Raw genomic sequence first — 13,925 nt, 5'->3', positions numbered from 1 at the left:
GGGATGGGGTAAAACTGTACCCAACCGAGAGCCTGAGGCCTACTGCTTTTGAACAAGATAATTCCAGATAAGAACAAAGTGTCTCCATGTATGGCCCAAGGTCATCATCATGACAGCCCCACCATCATGGGCTTGAGAACCACAACATAAAGATGTGGTTTGCCTTTGAGAAATAGCCCTGCATATGTAGTTATACACCAGACCTGGTGATCCCTCTCCATCAGCAGGTAGGTGGGAAAAGAGATGGCTCTGCTGCTGATAAGAGCAGTCAGACATGGATCAGTTTCTATTAGTCTACCAGTCTCATCTTTCACATAATCCCTGTACCCTGCCAGCTTCCTTCAGAGGTCCACTTATTGAACACAATACAGGCATTCCCCAGGGATATTGTGGATTTGGTTCTAGACCACCACAATAGAGCAAATATTGCAATAAACCAAGTCACACAAAGTTTTTGGTTTCTCAATGCATATAAAAGTTATGTTTACGCTATACTTGTAGTCTACTAACTGTGCAATAGCATTATGTCTGAAAAACAATGTACGTACCTTAATTAAAAAATATTTTATTGTTAAAAAGTGCTAACCATCATCTGAGCCTTCAGTGAGTTGTAATCTTTCTGAGGGTGCAGGGTCTTGCCTCATTGTTAATGAAAACGCAGTTATTGCTGAAGCACAGTGAAGCAAGATATGCCAGTATTCACATGATAACGTAAGAATTAGGACAGCTTCTGAGAGCTTGTGGTAACAAAATTTGAGTTTTATGTCAACACTCTTCTTTCTCCTTTGTCATGTGTGTGCCTTTCAGCTCTGAGCCTGGAGGACCTCATGGCGGCAGTAGTGGACCAGAACTGAGTTCGTGAGAAGTGTTCTGTAGCTTTAAGCCAGCAATTCTTAATATTTGGGGTCATGAGACCTAGAGCTCCACAACCATGTGGTGATGGCAGGGCAGATTAGAGCGTCACATGGGCTCAGTATTGTGGGCTTTCTAGCAGAATGCCCTCTTCTCATGTGTTTCAGAACTGGCCTCCTGTAGAGAATCTAAATTTGTGGCACCTGAGTAGCATTCCAGCCTGAAACTGAGTGTTGGAAAGCAAAGATTTATGAGGAAAAAGTTCAGTACCAAGTACAATGATATATATAAATCTCATCTGTACACTATTCTAGGGAAAAATATACTCTCTATATTATATCGATATCTATAAAATTGGTATCTCGTGACTGATGTTTTCATCTATTTCTTTATATCTACGATTGGCCTTAATGGCCTACATGACCTTGTGATAGATGGTCCAGACAGGGTCTTCAAGGGCAAAAGTGGTTGCTGCTGACAGAATCTGAACCGTATTTTCAGGAGGCAAAGTTTATCTTTAGTACCTTCATGCCTCAGTTTATGACTCTTTCTGAGTTAGTCAGCTCAGGCTGCCACAACAAAATACCACGGTTTGGACTTATACAATAGCAATTTACTTTATCATGGTTCTGGAGGCTGGGAAGTCACAGATCCAGGTGCCAGCTGATTTGGTTCCTGGTGAGAGCTTTCCTCCTGTTTTGTAGATGGCTGCTTTCTTGATGGATCCTCTGAGTGTACATGGAGAGAGAGCCAGCAAGCAAGCTCTCTGGTGTTTCTTATTATAAGGACAGTAATCCTGTTGGGTTAGGGTTTCACCTTTATGACCTCATTTAACTTTAATTACCTCCATATAGGCCCTATCTCCAAATATAGCCACCCTGGGGGTTAGGGCTTCAACATGTAAATTTTGTGGGGGACACAAACAATCAGTCCATAGCATCCTCTATGCACTCATTGTTATGCACACAGTATTCTGTTGGCCCCAAGAATTCACTGGGTCTTTTAGCTCCTCCCACCTTTTTTTGATTGTCATTTTCTCATGGACAATGTAGCTTCTTAGCTGGCTTCAGAAAGACAGGGTAATACCAGATTGGTGGCAATTTTCAAGCAAACTAGACTTCCCGATTTTTATCTATTTACTCGTCAAATACCAGTTTATTGTGAACTAGGAACTCTTGAAAGTGCTGGGGATATAGCAGTGAAAATACAGGCAAAAATCCCTTCTCTCATGGTGCTTCTATTTCTACTGGGGGCGGCGGGGAGAGGAGTGGGGTTGGCGGGGAGACAGACAATAAACAATATAAACTAATAAAATTACATAGCATTTTAGAGGGTGATGATTGCTATTGAAGGTGGAGGTTGTAATTTAAACTTCAGGGGTAGGGTTCACTGATCAAGACACATTTGAGCAAACAGAGCACTCTGGAGGAAAAGCATTTTATGCCCAGGAAAGTGCAAGTGTCTGAGACAGTGGGTGTGCCGTGTATTTGAGGCCAAGAGGGCTGGAGTGGAGTGAGTGAGGAGTAGAGGGAGTAGCAAGACGTGAGACCAGAGGGGTCAGGGGCAGCCAGGGTGGATAAGTCGGTCTTACGAGGCTTTTCTTTTCATCCTCTTTCCATTTTTTTCTGTCCTCTCCCTGTTTCTTCACTTCCTTCCCCATCTTCACCACCATCTTCATCTCTACGGTATCTTATCTCATTTTTGTATGTAAACCTAAGTACAGGATATGAAATCTGCATTTCTTTCCACTGGTTTTTAAACCACACCATTAATCCTTCCCTTTCGTTTTCTTTTACCTTTACTATTGCTCTTTATAATGGGTTAACTTGGTTCTGAAATAAAAAACTAGAATTCCCGCAAATGCCTAAGATATAAAGATATTCAACAAAATAAGATTTCTCCTGAGCTTCCACTTAGTAGATTGTTTTCAGTGAGTAGTGCCACCTGTCTGAAATGTTAATGCAATTAAGAACCCTCACAAAGCTGAAGGAAAGGGAACTCAGAATAGTAATTTTTCAGTTAAGCAGGTTTGATGCCGAGTGGCATCACTTACGTATTTGTTCATTCAGGGAAGGGTTACTGTAAAATCAGGAGTTCTAAAATCTCATTGCCTGGTTTCATATCCAATCTTTCACTTGCTAGCTGGGTGGACCTTGAGCTAATTATGTGTCCTTTTTTGAGCTTCAGGGTCTTCATTGGTTAACTCAGTATGGTCCCTACCTCACAAAGTTTCTGTGAAGGTTGAATGAGATGATATCTGTAACTCACATAACACAATGTCTGGCATGTGGTAATTACACAATACATGTTAATGGTTACTAATCTATTTAAGCCATTTTGGTCAACTCTAGATGTGAAAAAATACAAAAATTGAATTACATCATGGTCCCAATCCTCAGGAGAAACAAGTTAAAAAAAGATGACGATATACAATAGAATGTTTTTGTACATGAAAGAGGAGGAAAGGAGTCACGTGCCAGGAAAGTGCAGGTGGCAGAGGAGTCACTTCTGCCAAGGAGGTTCCAAGAAAGATAATGAGAAGGAAGTCATTTTTTGAACTGGGTGAAGAATGAGAAGAAAGTAAGTAGACTTTTCAGTAGAAGACAGAAGGACATTCTAGGAGGAAAGAATGCTGTTGGCAAAGGCGAAGAAATGCGAAAATGTGGGATGTGTTTGAAGGAAGGATGGCCCATCCTGTTTGGGTTGGATCATGAACATAAGATGATTTGTGCTGTTTGTGGCTGGAAATATATGTCAGGACCTGAACTTAATTTGGAAAGTAATAAGGAGCCATTGAAGGTACGATGTGCATGAGAGCTATTATAAAAATGGTAAAGAATGTGTAGGAAATCAGTCCTGAGTTTGTTGATGAAATTCTATGAATTCATAAATTATAATCGAGCCATTTTTTTGTAAATTCAGATGCATCATTATGTTGTATACTTTTGCCTTTTTGTTTTCATTGATATGTGCTATTTTCTTACCCTTATTTTTTCCCTGTACAGGTGTGATCTCCATTCCTTTGTATATCCCTCACACGCTGTTTAGTTGGCATTTTGAAAATAAACTCTGTGCATTTTGGCTCGTTACTGACTATCTTTTGTGTACAGCATCTGTGTATAACATCGTACTCATCAGCTACGATAGATACCAGTCAGTCTCGAATGCTGTAAGTCAAACCATTAATTTATCTTCCTTAGAAGAGTATACACTTGTACATTTGGGGGCCCTAAGCAAAAATTTTTTAAGTCTAATTTTTTGTTTAATTGACAAACCTTAGAGGAGTCTGATTATCCTTTTGTTATCTGGCATTAAGTTCTCACTGGCCCTTAGTGAACATTTTCTGCATCTAACTTGGGTAAGTCAATCCACTTTGTGCTACTAAAATGAGAAAAGAAAATCCAAAGCAAGTTGTCAGAAGTGGTATGCTGAGTCTATAGTAGGTTGGATATACATGAAGTTCACAGTAGGTTTATCAATTTTACTCCTTAGACAAACTGAGACTTAAATATTTATCTCAGGATGGGACTTGGTGGGCATATAGAAAGACTCTCAGACATACGAATGTCATGAGAAAACCAATTTCAAAGCAAAAGGCAACATACAGGGAAGCTATAGGTATAAAGTAGAACCAATCAGAAAAGTCAAGTCCCAATGACAGTTTAAGACACATGCCAAAAAAGCCTGGACTTACCCTAAGATTTGGAATAGTGTCATTAACAAGTTAGTGACGAGTCTTAAGCAAGCTAAATTTATCAGCAATGGAACAAAGGAGGAAACAACAACAACAACAACTATCCTTGAGGCAATCAAGGATAAGGAGTGAAAGGAGGCCGTGGAAATATGGGGCAGGGATCTGAAATCTTTGAGGCCTAAATGGAAAACTTCCTTCACACCTGAGTTCCAGGGGCCTAAAACTTTGGGGGTCTATTGTGTGACAAGGATTTTGCTAAGTGCTGGGATAAAGAAATGAATCCATAGAGTCTCTATTTTTGAGGCACATAATAGTCTAATGTTGAGATGGGTTTATAAACAAATGAGTTCAGTACAATGAGCTAAATATGGTGCTGGAGACTTTGAGAGGACAGTGACACCTCTGGCTAGGAAGATCTGTGCAAGCAGACAGGATTGGGAAGGTATATCGGACAGGTGAGGATAAACTGCTGTAACAGAGATGCCAAAATGCTGAGGCTCAAATAGGATAGAAGTATATTTTCTCCCACAGAAGAGTCCAGGAATGATGGGAGGTTCTGCTCCGGGAACTCAACCCAGGCTAGTGGAGCAGCTCTACAGCCTCTAGGGAAAGGATCAGCAAACTTTCTATAAAGGGAATTATGGTCTCTGCTGCAACTGCTCAAATCTGCTGTTATAGCACTAAAACAGCCATAGGTAACATGTAAAAAAAGGTGGAGGGACTTCACTGTGTTCCGATGAAACTATATCAATCCAAACAGGTGGTGGCTGCATTTGTTCTATGGACAGTAGTTTGCTGACCCCTGCTCTAGGTTATTGCCCTCCTCTGCATGGTCAAAGCCAGGTTGTTATGACTCTAGGTTCTAGAAAGGAAGGGCAAAGGGCAGAAGTCGAAGGCAAAGGATTTTCTTTTAACCAAGTAGTGTAGACTCACACAATCATTTCCACTCACATTTTTTCGGTGGAAGTTAATCACACGGTCCCAACTCACTGCAAGGAAAGTGAGGAAACATGGTCTCTAGCTGAGCTGCCATATGGCCAGAAGGAGGAGAAGGATGGAGTGGTGGGACAGTCAGACATTTGGCATTGGGTACTTCATTGGCACCAGAGTCCACTGCAGTTTGTACTAAACAGACTATGGAGAGAGTGCAGAGCAGTTTGGATGAGCATTTCAGATGTCTATAATCTTATGTTTTTCAAACGGCAGGTTTTGACCCATTATTGAGTCATAAAGTCAGTTCAGCGGATTGTGACCAGTCACTTTTTTAAAATGAAAAAATACAGAAAGGAACAGTATAGAATATAATAAAAAAAATTTAGAGTATAAAATATCAGGGTACCTTGCACATAATAAGTGTAAGTATTGAATACTTTTGTCTGTATATTTGGTTAAGATAGAGAATATATTTCTTACTTTAGGTCATAGTCAAAGTGTTTGAAAAGCAGTTTCAGAAAGCCATTTTTCCTTTCCTTTCTTTCTGGGTTAATATTTCTTTTTAATCTTTGTTGGGTGTTTCTAGGACTTGCTTCACTGAATGTCCAAACTCTCGGGTCTACCTCAGGTTTGTGGAGGGTAATAGAGAGCTTGTCCAGTTAGAAAAAAGTTCTTAGAAGTTACAGAGAGATGAGGAGTGATGTGCAGAGGGAAAACAGGGTTTTTTTGTTTTTGTTTTTGTTTTTTTTTCTGGTCTTGCTCTGAGGAATTCTTCTGGCAATATACGCTACAAACTTGGTGAGGGCCAGGTCAGCTGGATCCTGGGTCTCTAGTACATAGCACAGAGTCAAGTGTGTAACAGGAGTGCCATACATGAGTGCATGAAGGCCTGAATGGGGTGCTCAGGTAGCATTTACACCTCTATTAGCTGAGTTCCAACACAGCTGTGTGAAACCAGAAGGAATCCTTCAAAGCCCACTGGGGCTTGTAGGAAGTACTCAGGGGGAAGCTGGGCTCTTGCTGTAGCTGAAAGTAGAGAGGACAGTGTGATAGCGCACGGTGGGGCGTTGAGCCTGGGAAATGGAAATCTGACTAATTTTGAAAAGAAAGACTCAATGCAGAAAGTACATAAGATTACAGTGCTCTGACAAGTTTTCTGCAGGGGCAGATTCTGGAGCTGAAACAAGAGGGGGTGGAGGAAAGTAGAACAGTGTAGCTAAAGGAAACGGAAATTATAATGTATGCAGAATTAAGATAGTAAGAGGAGAGTATTTCCTTACCCGTAGATGAAAAAAGAAGATTGATGGTAAATCGAGACCAAAAAAATATTGATGCAGGGTAAGAGGCAGTATCCTGAATAACGGACATGATCTGTAGTAAGTGAGCACTGGGCAACTGACTGATTATAGGGAGGCCACTCCACTGTCCCGAGCCTGGGTTCAAGCAATGCTTGAACTGTCTATATGTCAAAAATGCTGTGGAGATATGAAGAGATTGGTATCATCTTCACAATTCCCTTGGATGTGCATGATTCCATTTGACCTTATGGATAATAGAAAAGAGATGACTTTCCAGCATATTGCATCATATCATTACAAAGGCTGAACAGAGCAATTTAAAAAACTAAATGCAGTTTTGTGACCATTTAGGTATTGTTACCATCTTCATAATCATTAGATTTAGTGCAAGAAATGTATTAATTAGTGGCATGAGAAGCAGTAGGCAAAAAAGCCTATTGTACATGGGAGCTTATGGTCAGCACCATATGCATTTTAGTTTAGCCTCAGAAACACCAGTAATTTTGGGGGAGAAAAAACCTCCACTTTTCTGCAGTTTAAAAAAATAATTCAGTTTAAAAACAAAAACAAAAAACAAAAATAGTTCCCTTTTTATCCTAGCCCATTGGTGAGCCCTTCCCAGCATGTAGAACCCATAAAAGAGAGACGGTGCTGGGCGACGTTGTACCCTTGTAATAAAAATGAGAAAAAGTCGTAGAATAAGACTTAAAAACTCACAGAGAAAATAGTACGAGAGATAGTTAAAAGGGAGGCATGTTGCAGTTTCACTGGGTAGAACGTTTCCTTTCCCCTAAGCAAGGAAATCAGAGAAACGTGAACATTTGAGCTGGAAAGAACCTTTCTGATCTAAAAGAGATTGGGAGAGGTTGTCTGTTACAGGCCCCCTTACAAAATTCTTGGTTCATATCTTTATCTTTCAGTTAGAGTGGATGGTCTTTAGATTTTATAGAATATATTCTTGAAAATTTCAGGATATATCAAAGATCATGGGTCCTGTGATCCAAGAGCAATCCTCATTCACAGAACCTCATTTTCTCTTATAGAAGCCTTCCCTGTGACCTAGTGGATCTAGAATATTCTTCGCCCTTAAAAAAGACTGGCACTCACCATAACATGTCTCTCAAAGCAGCTAGCCACTGTAGCTTTGACACTGTTTTTGTCATTTGGAAACATTTATAGAGAGAAATGATTTGGTAATCCTCGATAACACTGTAGTATCTCTCCACAGCTGGTTTAAATTTCTTTCTTGTGCGTCTTCTTGGAAGTGATATGAGAGTTTTTCTTTCTCTTTTTGATCCCGCCTTAAGGCATCAGCATAAATCGCAGAGTTGAGTCCTCCTATATTAGAGCCAGGAAAGCCAGTTGCTTTTAAACCTTTTTGACTGTGACTACAGTGAGAAATACAATTTACAATGTGAGTCAGTTCATGCATTCCTCTCTATATACATATATCTATATCTCAGAGAAAAAGTTTCATCAAATAATATATACCCTAAAAAACAAAACAAAACAAAAACAAAAAACCCAACACACACCCTTATGGTGTGTGATACATTCTGACATTGACTATTCTGTTTTATTTTTAAAGAAATGCTGGTTACGACCCAGCTGGTAGATGGGGAAACACTGTGAAAGGGTGCACCTAGTGTCAGTTGTTTAACAGTTCAGATTTTGGCATGTTCTATAGTGTCAAGAGATTTAACCTCGAGGGTTATAGCCTTCCCCTTGAAAATCACTAAGAAAGTCTGTATCTTGGTCCAGGCTCCATTGAAAGTGAACTCTCTGTCCTGGCCCACATCATGTTCCCAGGTCCAGTTAATGTCTTAACCTCTTGCATGTCCCTGAAACTCCTGAGGGCCTATGGTATGCTTTATGTAGTTGACATACGTTTATAATATTAAAAATGATTTATTTGGCCTCTTTTAGGTAACTTACAGAGCTCAACACACTGGGATCTGGAAGATTGTGGTTCTGATGGTGGCTGTCTGGGTGCTGGCCTTCTTAGCTCATGGGCCAATAATTATAGTTTCAGAGTCTTGGAAGACAGAGCAGGGGCATTGTGAACCTGGATTCATGTCAAAATGGTACATCCTTGCCATTACATCAATCTTGGAATTTCTGGCACCGGTCTTTTCAGTGGCTTATTTCAACATATATATTTACTGGAGCCTGTGGAAGCGTGGTCAATTCAGTAAGTGGCCAAGCCATCCTGGACCCACTTCTCTTGCCTCTTCTAGTCACTCTGGACACTCATTCAACTGTGAACTGTTTTCAAGGACATCTCTCACTGAACTGAAGGAGGGAGCAGTATCCCTTCGTTTCAAGAGACAGAGAAGAAAGAGTAGTCTCTCGTTTTCTATAAGAACCCAGAAGAATAGTGATATAAATACTTCCAAAATGGGTTCCCTCTACCACTCAGATAACCTAGGTTTTCAGCGACGGGAACATCTTGAATTTCTCAGAGCTAAGAAGTTAGCCAAGTCACTGGCCATTCTCTTAGGTGTTTTCATAATTTGCTGGGCTCCTTATTCTCTGTTCACATTTGTTCTTTCAATTTATCCCCCGAATCAGCGCCCCCAAACTGTTGTGTATGATATCACATTTTGGCTACAGTGGTGTAATTCCCTTATCAATCCTTTTTTGTATCCATTGTGTCACAAGCGTTTTCAGAAAGCTTTCTTGAAAATATTTTGTACAAAAAAGCAACCCATACTATCACACAATCGGTCAGTGTCCTCTTAAAGATAATTTTATTGCTTACATACATTTTAGTCTTAATGTCACCTAAATGAATTTGATCTGGCTTTCATCTTGCCCTTTCCACTCTACTAAAACAGTCTATAGAATCGTAATACTTGAAAACTTAAAAAAAAAATTGGAACCTGAAAGTCAGTGGAAAATTATTCCGGTGAATAACAGTGTAATTAGAAATTGACAATAATATTTTTGTAAGCTCATAGCCACAAAAGCACTGTATTTTTCTTAGTCATCACCTCTTTTTTTAAATCTTTTTTGATCTTGATATAACATTAATTGTGAAAGTCAAGAGCTTTTTTCCCTCAATGTTCAGTGTTTGCTACAGTCTTAACTAAATTTCCCTTTTTATTTTATAGTGATGAAAACTGGTCAAGTTTTAAAACCATTTGCTAAAGTATACAACAGAAAAAGGAGCTATATGGCCCTCTTTACTGGTGCTGGGCAACTCTGTTACACTCAGTGGTCAGGAGAGTTGGGGTTTGAATTGGCAGGAGCAGGGAGTGAGGGAATACCCAGATGAAAGAGAGCAGGGCACGTGTACTTCCAGACTCTGTATTCCTAATCTCAGGAAAGAAGGAAGGGTGGGATGGTGGAGGAAAGAGCAGGTAACTGCAGCTCTCTAAGGCCTTCAGTTGAAGGTACTTTGGAAGCCCTGGCAATCATAGGGTGAGAGGGTAAAGGACAGGCAATGGTCAGCAATAGGTTCGAAGGATGGCTTTCCCTACCTTTTCATGCCCTCTTCTCTATAATTCCACATCAGCTTAAACTTCTCTGTGAAAAATATGAAAGAAATAGAGAGGCTGAGATAATAAAAGGACTACATGATTAAACTTGATGTACCTGGTATACATTCAGAAAACTTAAGGTGTCAATAATTATTAATAAAATACATTTCTGTATTAATTTGGTGTCTTTAACTTGTGCGCCCACTGTTTTACATTGCAGCACTCAGAGAAATTTTTTTTATTATGCGGTTAATGTAAGTTGTACCTTACTGATGAGTCACATTTCATTAATCTGGTGATGTTTTGTTATTTTGTCATTATTATTTTTTTCAGTGTTCTTTGCCTATCTTGTCATAACATTTCATTGTGATTTCATAGTTAATTTCATCTCTTCTAGAAGGTTTTATCAGCATTTCTTCCATAACTTCTCAGAGTTTCTATACAATTTAGTCATTTTCATATTTCTCAGACCTTTTAAACTTTTGATTAATTTCAAATGCTAAAATATGAAAATCTTTTAAGTACATAATGATTAGAAATGCACATAATTTTTATGTACACTGTGCCTTGCGTTAAGTTCAAAATAGAAGATACATGCTTAATATCCAACAGTAATTTTTAAAATTTGAGAAATAAACCCTCATAAATGCACAACTTTTTAAAAAAGTCATTACTTCATTAGCTGTTGGTTTTAACATTTATAAATTAGTAGTTGTGAATTTCATATAATTATTGGAGGCTTAAATGTTTATTGAGTGAACATTTGGCCCTATGAAAACTTTTTCCAGTTGAACCTCGGGGGGTGGGGAGAAACATGCCTAATGTTCATATGTATTTTCTAAAATACATAAAATACAATATATTTTTGTACTTCGTTCAATCTGAGATGTCGTCAATGCAAAACGTACTGTTGTTCTATTTATCACTGTAAAAGAGAAAATGCTTCAAATTTTCTATGAAACAATACTTTTAAAAAATACATCGATAGTAAGTCTTATTCCGATTTCAGGGTTGTCGAAAAATGAGCAATGTGTGTCTTAGAAGTGCTGAAATATGATATATGTACAATAAATATGCAGAACAGGGCTAATACTTTATAAAATGAAAGTTTGGATAAACAAATACTTTTGATGGTACATTCAAGTAGTCATTATGTAAATCTTTATTAAGAGTCTATCATGTGCTAAATATTTATTGCAAAGATGTTTATGAACTTGCCAATATGATTGAGATTCCTGAGGTAGGAATTTGACTTTGAGGTTCTCTTAATACAATGCTAGGCACCCCATAGGTGGTCAGTAGATAGTTGTTGAAAAGACATGCATTAGGCATTTTCCTTAAAAATAAAATGTAAATTCTAGTTTTTAAATCTAAATATTTTAAATTTGCACTGGAGGAACTTTAAAATGTGTTTTTTATTATAACAAAAGTTGTATGTACTTATCATAAAAGGAAAAGACAATAATAAAACAATTCCTATACCCAAGAAGCAACTGTAATTATTAGCTTGGTGTATATGTTTATAGAGGAAACATATGTAATCCCATTTTTTAGAAACACACGTTTGTATACCTAAACTTCTATATTAACTTTTCACGATATCCTCAGGTAAATTCTTTCATGAAATGAAGGCTGCTATTTCAGTATGAGTAATTACCATCCCCTTCCCCAAATAGAGCTGGTTTATAAATACTTATTAAATTTTAAATTAAAAATACTTAATATAAAATTGATTTAAAATGCTTCAATACATAATATTTAATTTTCAATAAGTATTTTTAAAATTTTAAAATACTTATTAGTTCATTTAAAATCTGGACCCAACTTCACTGGCATAATTGGCAGAACATTCCTTAGAATGTTGGTTCCAAAGTGTCGGCTTCAGTTGGCCTGGACAGAAACAGATTCAAGAAGAGCAAAGATGGATTTGGGGACATAAATGCCAGTTATGACTGACACTTTCGGTCTAGGCTTTTTATGAGTCATGAGGGCTTTAAATATAAATGACGGAATAATCATAACCATTTTATGCAAGTGCTTTTTGTGGATTTTTGGGATCTACCTTCCGATAGCAAAGATTTTGGCATTTGAAGAAATGATTTTTCACATTATAATTTCAGAAAAAGAGAAATTTTAGCATGCAGAGTAAACTTTTTATTCTAATAATTGTTATCAGTCATGGTTGAGTCAAGAAAATCATGTTAATTATTTCAATCAGAAAGAATTTAATATAGGGAATGGATAATACAGGATCCTGGGAAGCTGAAAGAGCAAGAAGTGAATGTTGACATAATCCAGACATTAATAACTTTAGAAAGCAATTATCATCTTTAGGGATAGCAAGAAATAAAAGAGAATCTAAGATCTTAGCGAAGCCCCTGGAGAATTGATGCTTGGAGCTCTGATTGATGCATGATGCCAAATAGTTAGGGTTTGGACTGCTAAAGGAGTAGAACCAGCTGGTGCTCAGACTACCATGGGAGGTGAGGCAGGGCAGCCCTGGTTGCTGCTGTACCTCTGATTAGGCACAGCAATGAGCATTATCGTGAACTGATACTAGAAGGATGCCTAGTCAAGTTAGAAGCACTAAGTGAGTTTTCTTCTCAGTAGCTCCCGCCTTCCAATCTCTTGCTAGTGCTTCCCATTAGTGGAACCTAATTGAAAGTCAGTTGTCAAGGGAGTCTGGGAAATATATGACTCCTAGCCCCAGCCTAGTGCAGTATATAAAAAGGTAGGCTTCGAGCTAAATGACAACAGATAATTGGCAAATCCTATCCTGTATTTAAGCATAATAAAGTAGAACTTGGTCTTCAGGGACTTAACATTCACAATTTCAACTGTATATAAGCAGCCTGCTAGTTCATAACATTGTAATTTATAATTTTGTTAGGGTTCAAGTTCAAATCATGTCCCCTTAGGCCTGTATGCTGAGTGATTTGGCTGTTAAGCACAGCATCCTCATTCTTGACCTCTATTCTTTTCACATGGACTGCAATGCTTATGAAGTGTTCAACATTTTTGTTTTGGTGATGTAAGTGAGGGAGGAAAGAGGAAGTCCAAGGAAGTATGGAACTCAGCAGTGGGTCAGCCGTATAGTTGATGGGTTCACTATACATTTCATAACAGAGATTCCAAGCTGGTGGTTCATGGATGTATTTGGTCTATAAAGTGAGTTGATTTTATTGTTATTATTTAAAATTGGGGAATTTAATATAAAGTTGACATTTTCAAGCTTTTTTGAAAAATTGGAAGATCTAACAACAGTGGGCTCATATTCCTTCAAAAAAATAATTTGCTGAAGCTGAGCAGTGGCCACTACAGTTCCACTTTTCTTCATTTAGTCACTTTCGTTTACCTGTCTGTTTCCTTCGGGCAGATGAATTGCAACCCCTGTTCTACACATAAAAAAAAAATAAAAGTGATTCCTAAAACTATTTTAGCGAATACCCTAGAAGGCACAAATATTGCTTTTTCTGTTGGAAATTTTATGTGTTCTGCATTCTTTTAGTTAGGATTATTTAGTTAGGTTACAAGTGACAGAAACACAATTTAAACCACTTGGGCAAAAGTGAACAATAGGTTCTCATTACCTGAGTGCATAAAGACAATGGAGGGAGATGCCCCAGGGATGACTGAAATCAGAGACTTTGTGACTTCATTTTATAT

At 38.2% G+C, this 13,925-nt stretch overlaps 1 protein-coding gene across 2 annotated transcripts in view; it reads left to right on the top strand.

Annotated features, from left to right (window-relative positions):
* Nucleotides 1-13,925, top strand: part of HRH4 (histamine receptor H4) — a 37,876-nt gene that overhangs the window by 1,944 nt on the left and 22,007 nt on the right. The window contains exons 2-3 of one of the 2 annotated variants that reach the window (XM_039844128.1): nt 3,858-4,021; nt 8,704-10,170. The exons of the other annotated variant lie outside the window; for it this stretch is intronic. Coding sequence (XP_039700062.1) covers nt 3,858-4,021; nt 8,704-9,519 — 980 coding nt within the window. The 3' untranslated portion in view covers nt 9,520-10,170. Of the gene's footprint in view, nt 1-3,857; nt 4,022-8,703; nt 10,171-13,925 lie in introns of those variants that run through there. 2 annotated transcript variants of the gene reach the window in all.

Source organism: Pteropus medius, unplaced genomic scaffold (genome assembly GCF_902729225.1).
Source record: "Pteropus medius unplaced genomic scaffold, Ma_sr-lr_union100, whole genome shotgun sequence".
In the NCBI taxonomy this organism is placed as follows: Eukaryota; Metazoa; Chordata; class Mammalia; order Chiroptera; family Pteropodidae; genus Pteropus; species Pteropus medius.
Note: the sequence above shows the minus strand (reverse complement) of the source record. Positions and strands in the feature narration are given on the sequence as shown.